Source organism: Nicotiana attenuata, unplaced genomic scaffold (genome assembly GCF_001879085.1).
Source record: "Nicotiana attenuata strain UT unplaced genomic scaffold, NIATTr2, whole genome shotgun sequence".
Lineage (NCBI taxonomy): Eukaryota > Viridiplantae > Streptophyta > Magnoliopsida > Solanales > Solanaceae > Nicotiana > Nicotiana attenuata.
In genome coordinates this window covers 304,461-319,913 of record NW_017671107.1, presented here as the reverse complement: position 1 = coordinate 319,913, position 15,453 = coordinate 304,461, and the positions used below count along the sequence as shown (strand labels likewise).

The window sequence follows — 15,453 nt, the reverse complement described above, 5'->3', positions numbered from 1 at the left end:
TATTCTCTAGTGGTGTTATTACAATTGACTACATAAAGTCAAGAGATAACGTGTCGGATCCACTTACAAAAGGCCTATCTAGAGAGGCAGTTGAAAGATCATCAAAGGGAATGGGGTTAAAGGCCTAGGACAAGTCATCATGGCGGTAACTCTACCTAGCAGACTGCAGATCCCAAGAGCTAGGTTCAAAGAGATCAAACAAAGTTATGAATGGCGGTTCAACATTGTCAACTAACTCAACCCATTCGCGTGATGAAGACAATGTTCAAAAACGAGGTAAAGCATTAAGGCTTTTTTGATGAGTCAATAAAGCTTAAAGCTTTTTAATGATTTGCTAAGTCTGGCAGGATATGACCAGATAGTGTGTCTTTAGGATTACACGTTTAGGAATCACCTATGTGAGTGTGAAGTGTAAGCCGCTTCAAGGAGAATGAAAGTAAAGGCCCATTCTCTAAGCACTCATGAAGCCTGGCGGTGTTCATGGCTGAAACGAACACAACCGTGAGAACCATAGAAGGTTAGGATTGATTGTGTGACTTATGTTGTCTAGGTATACAACAAAGCTCGACGGTTCAAAGATATCAAATCTACCGATTGACCAAGTATATCCGATATAAGTTCACTACGGAAAGTTCAAAAGAAAACCTACTTATCGAGATGCAATCAATTCTTGTTTGTAAAACACACACACGTCCGTGCATTCCTTTAAGTTTATAGCCATTCCCCATTCATGTGGGGGATTGTTGGGTTTGTTATTTGATAAATAATAACAAAAGAGGTGTGAATGGAAAATGGTGGGAAAAGAAATGGAGGGATGACCCGCAACCCGGTCCGGTCTAGCCCGTTTTTCTTTCCAACAGCCATGGTTGTTCTGAAACAGTGTCACACCTGTTCCAACAGCCATGACTATTCTGAAAAGTTGCAAACCTCTTCAGAGGGTCACACCTGTTCCAACAGCCATGACTGTTCTGAAAGGTTGCAAACCTCTTCAGAGGGTCACACCTGTTCCAACAGTCATGACTATTTTGAAAGGTTACAAACCTCTTCAGAAACATCACCAAGTTGGCTATAAATAGACCTTCAAATCCCAGAATATTTACTTACAAAAATTTTTGATTATCTTCTTCTTCTTCTGCACTAAAATTTCAGTGTGTTTTGCTGCCATCGAGTGGTTCGCTGATCATCAGCGTTTTTGGTACCAACACTCCGGTGAGTTAAATCGTTCTATCCTGGGAGGATATATTCCATAACCTCGGGTACTTGAGGGGAATAATTTCCTTAAGGACACACTGTGTATTCAGTGGGCTCGATTTGTTCCTTCAACGTTTCAAAAATTATTTTGAAGTTCGAATATTATTTTTCAGAATTGTTTCCACTAACTTTCTATTTTATTTTTTCAGAAAGATTACTGTTTTATTTACTTACAGCAATACAGATAAATAACAAGCAATTCAGAGAATACTTGTTAGATAAATAGTGAATATGGTATCTCAAGAGAAAGTGTGAATCATATTTCCTGAAAGTGTATAGATTCATTTTATTAATATTTAGTGTTTTTATTATTTCATGCAATAATGGATCATTCTTCTATATTTGTAACCATTGGACCATTACTCACCCATTGTAACTACTTGATTCCATTCATCTATATATACACACATTCTTTATATACATACATTCTTTCTTTTGTGGTAGATACTAAGTATACAGAAAATACTCTTCTTCCTTCTGCTGTATTTTCTACCAAGCTGAATAAATCTTTGTTAGTTTATGCTCCTAGTTTTATACTAAAAAGGCTTGTTGAATCCCGAGGGATACATCCAAATTCGGTGTAATATCCTTAAGGACAGTTTCTTTGACACGCCTCAAACTTTGAAGAATTTCATACAAGTTTCGTGATGAAGTATTTTCCGTAAGATTTACAACAATACTATGTTCGCAAGCTATTATTCCTGTTCTAAAAGGATTGTAGGATCTCTATAATTTTTAAGGACTCAGTAGATAACTATCTTGAGGAATAAGAAAGTGAACCACTAAAGTTGCTTGACATTTTAAAATCAATATTGGATTGTTGCCAATAAAATAATTTTTGGTCCAAGTTGTAATTAAGTAAGAAATAGTTCCTAAAGGTCCATTAGATAGCTGCAAAGGTCACATATTAATTGTAAGGATCTAAAGATTAGAGATAGACCTTCATGAGTAATCAACTGAAGTTGATTAAATATTTAGATTCTGGCTTTGATCTATGTAAGAGCTCTTTGAATAAGTATTAAATAGTCCATTTCAGAATCATCTATCATGGAAGTACAATTATTATGTGCTATGAGATCATTTTTTTTTTAATATAGGCTATTTGATTTTGGACTATTGATCATTGTCGACTCCATTGCTAGGCCTATTTTTGGTGAAAATAGCACGGGCTAGTCAATTTTCGGACTGGTAATTGAAAAATAGCCAGTGTTTGCAAAGTCATTGAAAAATAACCACTATTTTGCTGTTGGACCAGTATATTATGCTGGAACTCCAGTATGTTATGCTGGCAGTGGCGGATCTACATAGTGACTTGTGGGTGCTCAAGCATCCATTATCTTTGACCAGATTTAGTAAATTTGCATAGGTAATTATAAAAATATTTAGATGAATATTGAGTGAGCACCCACAATGAAACTCATTTTTCCTATTCTTTCAAAATCTTTATCGGCCAACACCCATGACTTTAAAATCCTGAATCCGTTACTGTATGCTGGAACTCCAGTATATTATACTTGAAGTTCACATATAAAAAATTCGAACTGTAGTATATTATGCTGGAATAGTTTTCGGATTTTAAACAGTGTTTTCGTTCAGATTTATTTTTATATGTAAAAACATTGGTGCTAATAACTTTTTACCTTTATCTTACTTCAAACACTTAAAACTTTATTCAAAGTTAATTTGTTTTTCTCTCTTACAATTTTCTGTACAAAATGCAAGAATATTTGTTGAAATGATGTATAGGAGGATGTTTAATGTTATTTTTAAGGCGAAGAGGAAGCCGGATGAGTGGAGGTGGAGTACGGTAGTTCCATTGTATAAGAACAAAGGTGATATCCAAAGTTGTAACAATTATAGGGGTATCAAATTACTGAGTCATACCATGAAAGTATGGGAGAGGGTCGTTGAAGCGAGGGTGAGGATGACAGTGTCTATATCCGACAATCAGTTCGGGTTCATGCCGGGTCGTTCTACCACAGAAGCTATATACCTTGCTAAGAGGTTGGTGGAACTGTACAGAGAGAGAAAGAAGGATCTGCACATGGTGTTTATTGACCTAGAGAAAGCATATGACAAGATTCCTAGAGAAGTTCTCTGGAGATGCTTGGAGACAAAAGGTGTGTCGGTTCCCTATATTATGGCGATAAGGGACATGTATGATGGGGCTAAGACCGGGTTAGGACAGTAGGAGGCGACTCTGAGCATTTTCCGGTTGAAATGGGGTTACACCAAGGCTCCGCGCTCAGTCCGTTCTTATTCACCCTGGTGATGGATGCATTAACAAACCATATTCAGGGGGAGGTGTCATGGTGCATGCTATTTGCCGATGACATAATTCTGATTGATGAGTCACGAGCCGGTGTTAACGAGAGACTAGAAGATTGGAGACAGACTTTTAAATCTAAAGGTTTCAAGCTGAGCAGAACGAAGACGGAATACCTAGAGTGTAAGTTCAGCACTGAGCCGGGGGAAGTGGGCGTGGATGTGAGGCTTGAATCACAGGTTATCCCAAGTAGAGCCAGCTTCAAGTACCTTAGGTCGGTTATCAACGGGGGAAGGGAGATCGATGAGGATGTCGCACACCGTATTGGGGTAGGATGGATGAAATGGAGGTTGGCATCCGGAGTTTTGTGTCACAAGAGAGTGCCAACGATACTCAAAGGTAAGTTCTATAAAGCGGTGGTTAGACCGGACAGGATGTATGGGGCTGAGTGTTGGCCTGTTAACAATTCACATATCCAAAAGATGAAAGTAGCAGAAATGAGAATATTGAGGTGGATGTGCGGGCACACTAGGATGGACAAGATTAGAAATGATGATATTCGGGAGAAGGTGCACGTGGCTCCCATTGATGATAAGATGCGTGAAGCGAGGCTCAGATGGTTCGGACATGTACAGAGGAGAAGCCCAGATGCTCCAGTAAGGAGGTGTGAGCGACTGGTTGTAGAAGGCACGAGAAGAGGTAGAGGGCAGCCTAAGAAGTATTGGGGAGAAGTGATCAGGCAGGATATGGCGAGGCTTCAGATTTTCGAGGACATGACACTTGATAGGAAGTTGTTGAGGTCGAGTATTACCGTTGTAGGCTAGGAGGTAGTTGAGTCTTGCGTTACCTTGTACTGTTGTGAGCCTAGTCTGGTAGGGTTTTTGTCTGAAATAGCTAGGGGCATTGTCGTGTCTTACTATTTTCTCTTTTCGGTGCAGGACCTATTTACTAGCCATCATTTTTGTTTTGCATTTTTCCTTCTGCATTTTATGTTCCTATTTTTCCTATGATCTCTGTGGTGAAACTAATATTCTCTCCTTTTTGTTTTTCTTATTATCTTGAGTCGAGGGTCTTCCGGAAACAGCCTCTCTACTCCTTCGGGGTAGGGGTAAGGTCTGTGTACATACAACCCTCCCCAGACCCCACTTGTGGGATTTTACTGGGTTGTTGTTGTTGTTGATGTATAACTTTCAGTTAAATTTAATTTTGGTTTATGTTGAAATTGTTTATTTGTTCTATATTATATTTTTTTGTTTGCTTATAAGCTCTCTTTATTTAAATTATTTGTATTAGTTTATTTCAGAACTCTTTCGTCTGACTGTTTTTTTTTTTAACAACTTTGTTTTTGTTGTATATAACAAGGAAACGAATTTAGATAATGTAACAGCAAATGGGATTTACATTAATGCATGTACCTTAAAGGGGAATCTAGACTATCTGCCCCAAGACAAAAATTTCTATCTCAATATGACAGTTGTGGCTTCTGTATCCCTTTCGTTTTCTTTATCTTTCAAATATTAATTGCTCTTCTTTTGGCTTGGTCTTTCTGAATCCTTTCTTTATGATAATTTTAGGATTGATCGATTGTCTGCTCAATTATGTCGGGTCATTATAAGTTACTTGAAAATATTTAAGTTGTAATATTGTTATAAGAACACATTAGTTAGTGATCACCTCAGCAAAGAGTATTTAATAGTTGCTCAACCATACCACTTGGGGATCTTTTGGTGATGTGCTGTGTTTAATGTTGTGTTTATCCCTTAATAATTCCCAAGTGGTATGGTTGGACACCCATTAAATATTCTGTTTACCCTAAGAACGGATAACAATTGAATTTATACTGTGGTTTTAAGGACATGTGATTTACTTAGCATAAATATTTGAAAGCAAACATAAATCGATAATGAAATTAACTGCAAATATAAGCAAAGCAAACCGACTGAGATGTGTAGCTTTGATCCTTGAGCTAGGTTGCCCTCGAATCAAGTAAATATTTCGCCGGAAAGTATGTACAAAGTGACAAAAATATTGAGAGCTTAAGAGAAAGATAATATATTGCTTTTGTAACATGAATATGATCCTGAATACATATGATCATGTCCCCTTTGTATAGTAGGGGAGTCCTACTTCTAGTACAATTCTAAATACGATAAGAAATCCCATGATTAACTGATAAATCGGTCTCTCCTTGATGCGTGCCGAGACTTCCGCCGTGATCCTCGCTCGATCGCGGATATCTCGGCTTTCCGTTATTTGGTTCGACATGCTTGCCTCGATCTTGCTCGATCTCTTTCCCGCTCGGTCTCGGTCTTGGCTGATCTCGATCTCGATCGGTCCCTGAGTCACGAGCCCGGCAATCAAACTTTGTATCACGATCCAATACGACATTGGATCGAACCTTGGCCTGTCACGCCCCGGTCTCGATCAGCCATAAAAAGGGGCAAGCCCGATTTGATCGTATACATATTCCTTGCTGAGGTGATCATTAACTGATGTATTCTTATAAAAAATTCTAGGAGCCTCCAAGGCTAAAATATCTTGTGAAGTTAATCTACGAGGTTTGAACTGAAACTCATTTATCAAACCTCAACTTAATAATCAAATTTGCATATTCATATCATACGTTGGAGGCTTGGAGCCCTGTATTAGTCTTTCTGACCTACCAGGCCATGAGCGCAAAGCCTTCTCTTATTAAGCTAAATGAAAAATGATACTAGGATCAAAAGGGTAAGAATTGGAACCACATCTTATCCATGTCTCACTCAAAATTTTCAAATTCAATGTTCCTGCAAATGGATAATATTGCATGGCACCACAAGATTCACTAAACCTGATTATTAATCACTTGAATTCTAATCAGATTATCACGGGGAAATGACTGAAACCAAGCTGCATTATTCAACTAATACTAATGTTAAGTTGCTAATAAATAAATAAATAAAATTGAAACCCCACTAAGGAAAACTATATATCAGCGAAAAAATGGAATGTTTGAGTCTTTACTACAATAAGCTTTAAGGCAGCTACAAATGCAGCAGCTGATATACAACCAAAGAAGACACAGTTTAACCAATGCCAGCTCTTCTGTAAGCTAGACAACTTGTTTTTCCTTGCAACAAGGTACATGTGGTTTGGCAGTACGAATGTGAGTGGAAATGTGCTGATTGCGCCAGTGAGGCTCATGAAGTCTCCCAGGAAAGGCAGCAAAGCCGACAGGAAAGTGGTCAAGACAAGGTAACCTCCTCTAACAACCAGTCTGAATGCAATGTTACGAGGAACCAAAGCACTTCCTTTGATTCCATATGTCGTATCCAGAAACTCATATGTCGGACTTGCAAATATCTGTAAGTAGCAGCAAAAAGCAAAAGCAACACTAAGATCAGAAGACAAGACTAGAAGACATGGAAACTTGGAGGGATTTACATCTCCAAGGACAAGTAATCAACTGTAACGAGAAAATGATTAGAACGAAATCTCAAACCAAAGTGAAGGGCGATGATTACATGCAAAGTGATGATCGATTGTATGAAAGCAGACATGTGAGCAACGCCCTTCAACCAAACTGGACCATGAACATTGTTCAGCAAATAAGACAAAGCGCTAGATCCATAAGCCCAATAACCCATATAAGTAACAGCATGCAAGGGCACAACTCCCACTGTGAACTGAAAGAACAGAGCTTTCAACATGTTCTCAATTACAGGTGGTCTGACTGTAGCCTGTAACAAGACGGATTCAAAGATATTGTATTAACTACAACAGGGTGAATAAAACTAATTAAAAAGAAGCCGAACAAGTGCAAGAGTAACCAACAGCTTTTCTCTCTGGCAAAACAAGTGACTTGCCTTTCTTGGAGCAAATTCTGAAATTTTTTACTTTATTTCAAATGACTGTATCAGTCAATCAGCAAATGAGGTCTTAGAGATGGAAGTCGAAAATGGAAAGGTAAATCATGTTGAATTGATTGGTCTATTGGGTCAGCTATTTAATCTAAGAAGTAATGTAATTAAAAGATAGAGATATCGGATAAACACCCCAACCCTGATTACATGTGGGTAGAAGTCCATCCACTCTGATAATGAGCAAACTGGGAGAATACGAGTTCAGTGTATCAACTAGATATTACCCAGCAACCACTGGTAAAAATTTCAGGGATGTAACTGAGATGGGCAATAGAAACATAAATCAAGTAAGATGATTGGAAGGAGGTTAATTTATTACTTGCTTTAAAGTCATAACAAAGGATGGCCTGATCACATAAGTTCACGGTTTTATTTTCTGACCTGTATCTCTGGTATCATTCCCGTGTTAAATGCAAAAACGAGGTTCCCAACTGCACCAATAGTTGCAAAGATCCTGTTTACTTCTGATCCTGGAATGCTGTAGTCCCTTGGAGGAGCCTTCATACCTGTATCATGGGAAAAAATTTACCGGCTTTAGTAAAAGAAAAGAAAACGTGCCTGGGAAAACTAAATATAACATAATAAGCTGTTTAAATCAAAGTTGCTAGAAATCAATCCAATGGCAAGCTAATGAAAGGCAACCTACATCCTTACCATTCCAGTGAAGGCCAAAAGAACCATCTATCCAGACACTGTTATGACGCTTCCATATCTCATGGATATGCATGTCATGAAAAATCAGACATTCATCATCATGCACTAGTTTCAGACCCAAACAGAAGTCTAAATACGGTGCTAATACTACAAGAAAATTCAAGTAAACTGAAAAAAAGAAGTTCTAACACTCCACTGGCCAGGATGAAAACTCTAGATGCTTTGGGAAGAACAAGAAAATGAAAAGAGAAATACAAGGAGAAGAAGAAGTTCATATTTTCCTCCATTTGGCTCAGGAAGAAAGATATTATTCTTTTAATAGTTTAATTGCTTCCCATAATTCTAAACACTACAAATTTCCAATTCCGCATGGTTCTCGAGATGCTCATCAAGGAAACTATCAATGTGCTTGTATGAAATACCAGGCAAACAAATAGGATCACCCTCTTCGTGAGCAGGCATTTTCCAGTGAATGCTTCACCTCATATAATGATAAAGTGGATTTTCCAGTGAATGCTTCCCCTCATATAATGATAAAGTGGAAGTGAATATGATGTCTTTACTACCATATGACAGCTTTCTGAAGATTAAGACAACTAGGAATGCTGTTGACTAAGGAGAAATGTGACAACGAAAACAAGGGACTAATTCTTTTAGTGTATAATTATTATTTCCCGAGTTAAGTGCTTATAATGAACTCTTCTAATATTTTGAGAAAGCATATTTCGTTTGAAGTTTTTGGATTTTCAAATCACTTTACAAGAAATCTCAAGCAGAAACAAAATCACTACAAAGGCAGGAACAAGCTGCACTGGTAAACCTAGATGTCTTTTTATGTATATTTCACATACTGGTGACATTTGATATCGGGACACAACATTGCACTGAACTTTCAAACAAACCATGGATATTTGCTCAAGTTATTTTGCCTATATGGGCAGTAATATTATGCACAATTCATGAGGGTGATGTTGTGCTCATTTTGATACATTATTAAATCAATACCAACTATGGCACAAGCATGCAATGCACTATGCTGGCTAGTTAAACATTAAAGAGAGGAAGTAGCATACCATCTTCAAGAGACAACACAAATGCTATACAGAGATACAGTAGCAAGCATAATGATGAAACCCCCAGCCAAACCCTTAATGCTGATAAATGGGGTGTTGCAATGGCAAAAAGCACGCATGCAAATCCAGCGATCGCTATGAAATGTGGCAGCTTCAGCTGATGGTCATCCCTAAAGAGAAGATAGAAGGCCTGGCATGGCAATCAAGTCAAATGAGTATGTACTAAGAAAAGTTAGTTTAGATATTGTATTCACAAAAGATACACAAAGGAGTATCCTAGATGTGCTAGCATGTTGGAATACAGATGGCAGGCTTCCCAGCCAAAAAGAGAGATGGAGGATTGTCCCAGCTTGTATTTGGTGGACAATCTGGAAGGAGAGAAAACACAGATGTTTTGAAGGCAACAACAGTTCCTTGCAGAAGATGAAGACGAATTGTTTAGTCCTTTTTTATTTTTGGTGTAAACGAGAATACTTAAAGGATGCTGAGTCTATTTTTGAGGTGCTAGATTATTTGTAGATGTGAAGGATTTGGGCGTCAGTTTGTATTCCACCTTGTAATTATGTGGGACACACTGCTTTGTGTAGCTCCAGTTTATATACACACACACACACACACACACACACACACACACAGAGATATGTCACCTTCTCAAAGAAAAAAGATACACAAAGTAATCATACTGTCAAAATCTACCAAGCAAACAAAAATTTGCAGCAGAAGAACTAAACAATAAGTCAAGCCAACATCACAAAACCGAAAATGTAAAAAGACTCAGTTATTAATCATCTTTATCTGGCAACTCCGTACCCGCCTTCTTGGCCTTTCTTTTTCTCTGTATGATCTTTCTCTTTCCTTTGGCAAAGGTAGAGGGGAATGGTAATGGTTCTGCTAACGTGTCTCACCGAGTAAATAAGAAACGAAGGTTTGGAGGACAGGAAAAGAATATATCTGACCTTCAATGCTGAACCAGCCATGATAATATATCCAATATTTATCAAGAAGAGATTCGCATATTGTAATGCCCAGACAAGCAAGTATGCTGTCCTTCCTGCAGTAACAAAACAAGCTCAATTTTATTCAAACAAATAATTGTCAAGAAATAAAAAGAATGATGTCTGATGCCTGCACATCAGTTGATGTGTTTCCTTTATTATCTGTACCATATAAATATCCTGCAAGGTCCCTATATCTGATATGCCTCTTTCCCCCAACTTCATGGAGTTTAGCAGTAAGAATACTTGCATACAATGATACCATTGTCGATAAAATTAGACCAACTACACCACCTATCCAACCTAGAGGAACCATGATTGTGCCAGAATATCCCAGCGCGTATGCACTGTTGACACCCATGCTGAGAAGAATTCCTACCTGAAACCATGAATCTGCAAAAAAAGAAAAAAAAAGGAAACGCAAAATTCCAATGAGTCAACAGCATTGATGCCAGTGATAGAGTTACAGAAAAAAAACCAACAGAGATCAGAGATACAGAAAAAACAAAGAAAAACAGGTTCTTTTATAAATATCATAACACATCACAGAAGTACTCTTTTCTTAATTTTTCAAGGGACAGAATGGGAAACAAAGGTGGAGTTTTTCCATGAAATTCTTTTTGAGATCTTGCAATATATTTTTCAAAAACTTTTTTATTTAGGGTTTTCTTTTCGAAAAAAAAAACTGTGGTTTTGAAGAAATGGTTTGAGGTGTCTTTCAAATAAAGGTTCTGCTTCTACTCATAAAACATTCACAGGTCTTTTAAATAAAACTACAAATATCCAACCACATCTCATTTTTGCACAAACTTTTTCTTTGAAAAGATTATCAATAAGCTTTTCCCAAAAGTTGTCCAAACGGCTCATTCTTTCTCTGCACTTGTCAAAATTGAATAAATTTGGAATCCAAACAGATCCTTTATAGTTATGTAACAAATTAAATTCATATAGATAGAGTATACACATGGATTAATTTAGCCATTTGAACGAGGGAAAAAGTTGGAAAATGCATAAACACAATAAATTTCTCATTTAATTCAGCTTTCTTAATTCTTGCAAGTTACTGGACAAAAGCACCCAAGTCAAATGTAAGTCTGTTCTATTGGATCTTTATTAAGTGAGCTTTATGTGGATTCTACAAATGATCATGTATACTGAATATTAATGACAACTTTACAAATATAGAGTGAGGTGCTGTTCACACAGAAATTACTGAGGCGAAAAGTCAAGTAACTTAAAGTTGCAATGTGCCAGCTGAAAATCAATGGATCAATGGCCTCAATTTGTAATTGTCATCCTTTTTTCATCAAATCATGTTCAGAAAAAAAATAAACTGTCAATATAAGGCCCTCCATGTTAACACCGTGATGCACCAAAACTACAACTGAGTTAACAGCAATGATGCCAATGATATAGTTACAGCAAAAAACAGCAGAGCTTACAATAAAGAAAAGGCAAAACAGGTTACTTTAGTTACCAAGTATAACAGATCACAGAATGGAACAGTTAATCATTTATGATCACTTGTCACAATTGAATAAAAGAGGAATTTAACCAAATCGAAAATTGGTTAAATGAAAATGAAAATTGGAAAAGCGGAAGAGACCGTTGCTGACTTGGTGGGCGGTATGAACAGGGTATTGATCGTCCACATTCTCTTTCCGAGAAGGGTTATCGTTTCCCATTTCAACTATCTCAGTCTCCCGTCCGGCCAAGAGCAAGATGCTCTCCTCCTCCGCCCCATCCCTAATTATGACGTCGTCGAACGCCAGCTCCAATTGCTTCTCAGCTGAAGCTAATTCAATCGGAGCCAGCTCTGCCTAATTTCCAGAGGACCCGCCAACACCATAAACAAGAAAATAATTTCGGATCCCTTTCTGCTCGGTTACTTGTTGTCTTTCTCATGTAATGTCAACCTCTAATTGGGTTGGCCAAGTTTCTCAATATCCTGACGCCTTCCATCTCCCCTGCGATTATTTTCATTAGTTCCCACATGGGTCCCGTCGTCGGTCCTGTTCCACTTTTCTTTTCTTTTTTATTTCAACTCAGTATTAAAAAATATTAATTAAATTAAATTATGATCGGGCTTGTTTGATCCTATTAGATTGTATTGCTTTAATAAAATTCAATTGTCATCTTACTTGTTAATACGATATACCCAATAATGAAATCTCTATTAAATCAAAAGTACTTATATAATTAGTGAAAAACTTTTTTATTCTATATTTTTTTTATTATATTAACCAATATTTAATATTAACTCTCTTTTTGTCATATATGAGAAGATTTATAATTTATTACTGTTGAAATATTTTTTTATTTTAAATTTTATTCTGTTGTTCTTAATAATATTATCTAAATTTTAATGAACAAAATCTTTGTTAAACTAACGGGACTTATACAGGGAGCGCATTGAATAACTTTTTTGTTATGTATTTTTCTTTATTATATCATCTAATATTTGGTATTATTACATTGTTAATAGAAAGTTTTATTAGCATATTACTTTATTAAATATTTTTCTCTGAAAGTTTTTTTATGTCTTTATTTTCGTTTTATTTATTTTAAAATAATTTTAAACTCCAACTTGAAACTAATCCCCAATTTGAATTGGTAATTTATTATTTTTTTAATTTCGTTTCTTATTTTAAAACTCCAACTTGAAACTACATCCCGATTTGAATGGGTAGTTTTTCTTCTCTTTCTTTCGTTTTTTTTATAGCTATTTTTTTTTTTGCTTTTTTATTTTAAGATAATTTATAAACTCCAACTTGAAACTACTCCCACCAAATTTGAATGGGTAGTTATTATTTTATATATTTATTTTTCATTTTTTTAATTATATTTAATTATAAGATATCTATATTTATTAATTCAAATAAAGTAACCAATATATACATACATACATATATATATATATATATATATATATATGTGTGTGTGTGTTAGTTTTTTCTTTTATTTTATTATTTTCATTTTTTATATATATTAAATTTCAGAAATAATAACCAATAACTTTTGTTCTATATTTTTCTTTATTATATTAGCCAATTTTTAGTGTTCGCATTCTTTTTGTAATATATGAGAAGATATATAATTTATTACTGATTAAATATTTTTTTTGTTTTAAATTTTATTATGTTGTTCTTAATAATATTATCTAATTTTTAATGAATAAAATCTCTGTTAAACTGTCGGGACTTATACAGGGTGTGCATTGAATAAATTTTTTGTTATGTATTTTTCTTTATTATATCATCTAATATTTAATATTATTACATTTTTAATAGAAATATTTATTAGCATATTACTTTATTGAATATTTTTCTGAAAGTTTTTTAATTTCTTTATTTTCGTTTTTTTATATTTTAAAATGATTTTTAAAACTCCACTTTGAAACTACTCCCAAATTTGAATTGGTAACTCATTATTTTTTTAATTTCATTTTTATTTTAAAATTATTTTAAAACTCCAACTTGAAACTACTTCCCGATTTGAATGGGTAGTTTTTCTTCTCTTTTTCCATTTTTTATAGCTATTTTTTTTGCCTTTTATTTTATTAAAAACTCCAACTTGAAACTACTCCCATCCAGTTGGAGTGGGTAGTTATTTTTTTATATATTTATTTTTCGTTTTTATATATTTAATTATAAGATATCTATATTTATTTATCCAAATAAAGTAATCAATTAATATATATGGTAGTTTTATATTTTATTTTATTATTTTCGTTTTTTATATATATTTAAATTCAAAAATAATAACCAATAACTAATTCTAAACTAAATAACTAATTATGCCATGTGGCGTTTTTTTAGGTTGCCACTTGGCTTAAGCAGAGGGCTTTTTCCTCTCCTTTTAATAATATATAGATATAGATTATTATTGGAAACATAGAGAATTAGGTAAACACAAATATTTATACTAACCAATAAATAGATGACAAAATCATGTTACTATAAATATGGTTATTACTAAATTATAATTAATTAATATAATAGTTTTTTTAATTTAGTTATAATAAATTTGTATAATTTAGTATAAACTCTGGATTAGGTTAAGTTTCGACCGAGACGTTACTGCTAATCACAGGGCTAAAGGGAAGAAAGAGTTTTATTAAATATCTTTGTCGAAAAAAAATTGTACTGCGCAAAAAAATTAGAGATATATGAACTTTTGTATCCCATATCATGAGGGAAGATTTTAATATAGTAAGAAAAACGTTCAAAAATTACTTTACATCACATATTTAAATTCTAAATGTGACACTATAATACTGTTTAATCCCTTGGATAAATTTCTCAGTCGCCTTACTCCCACGTACTCCCTCGTGTGTTAGCTTTTGTAAGTGACTGAAACTTTAGTACAATTATGTTTCTAATTTTCGTGTAGTGATGCAAGTAGAATTTATCACGTACTCCTGCAGAAGTAACAATCTGAAACTGCTCAAAATCTTGCTCCTCTTTTTGTGGTTTGAGATTGCAGGAGCAACCGCAGGTTGACCAAAAAGTGACAGACTAAATATTAATCTCCATGGATTGAGCTCTAGGTTTACTCTGATGAAGCTTTGAAAGAGAGAGAATCGCAGAGGATAGTGGAATTGCAAAATTGATGAAATGAAAAATAATGAGCTCACACTCTATTGAACAAGGTAGCTACAGTATATATACGGTATAACTGCTTCTAACCGACTAATTAATGTTAAACAATCTGAAATTTTTAAGTGACTAAAAAAAACATATATACGGTATAACTGCTTCTAACCGACTAATTAATGTTAAACAATCTGAAATTTTTAAGTGACTAAAAAAAAAACAGGAAAAGTAAATGAACAGATTATGTTCTGAGCCCACAAATTCCTTGTGTGTCCTTAAAGAATCTTATCCCCTCACTGTTGCCCAAGGTTAACGGATAAATTCTTCCCAGGATAGAACGGAACTTCCAACTTAGCGGTAGCGGCACTTCAAACCACTAAGTTATCAGCGAACTCAAAATAATGGTGAAAATCACACGACCTTGACTTACTTTATTTTGAAAGTAATGATGCAGAAAGAAGAAGGAGATGAAGCATTAAAGACGGAAATTAATTAATTTAACATTACAAATAAATTAAGTCAATCAATCATATCAATTGACCGAATCCGAAGCCGAAGCCGAAGCCGAGCCAAAAAATTAAGTCAATTAAGTCAATCAATCATATCAATTGACCGAATCCGAATCCAAGCCGAGCGAGCAACGACGACGACGACGCGAGGCCCCTTCCTATTAGCTCCTTTTAAGAGCTTAAGGAAGTGCTTCTATATTTAAACCCA

General features: G+C 35.1%; 1 protein-coding gene across 1 annotated transcript; it reads right to left on the bottom strand.

Moving 5' to 3' along the window:
• Positions 1-6,392: 6,392 nt before the first annotated feature.
• LOC109205969 (proline transporter 2-like) lies at positions 6,393-12,125 on the bottom strand. Its single transcript, XM_019368735.1, has 7 exons — positions 11,748-12,125; positions 10,310-10,534; positions 10,103-10,197; positions 9,147-9,336; positions 7,801-7,925; positions 7,021-7,236; positions 6,393-6,859 (listed from the first exon to the last, which is right to left on the bottom strand). The coding sequence occupies exons 1-7, from the start codon at positions 11,824-11,826 to the stop codon at positions 6,482-6,484; spliced, it is 1,308 nt and encodes a 435-aa protein (XP_019224280.1). The 5' UTR covers positions 11,827-12,125; the 3' UTR covers positions 6,393-6,481.
• Between the last annotated feature and the right edge of the window lie 3,328 nt (positions 12,126-15,453).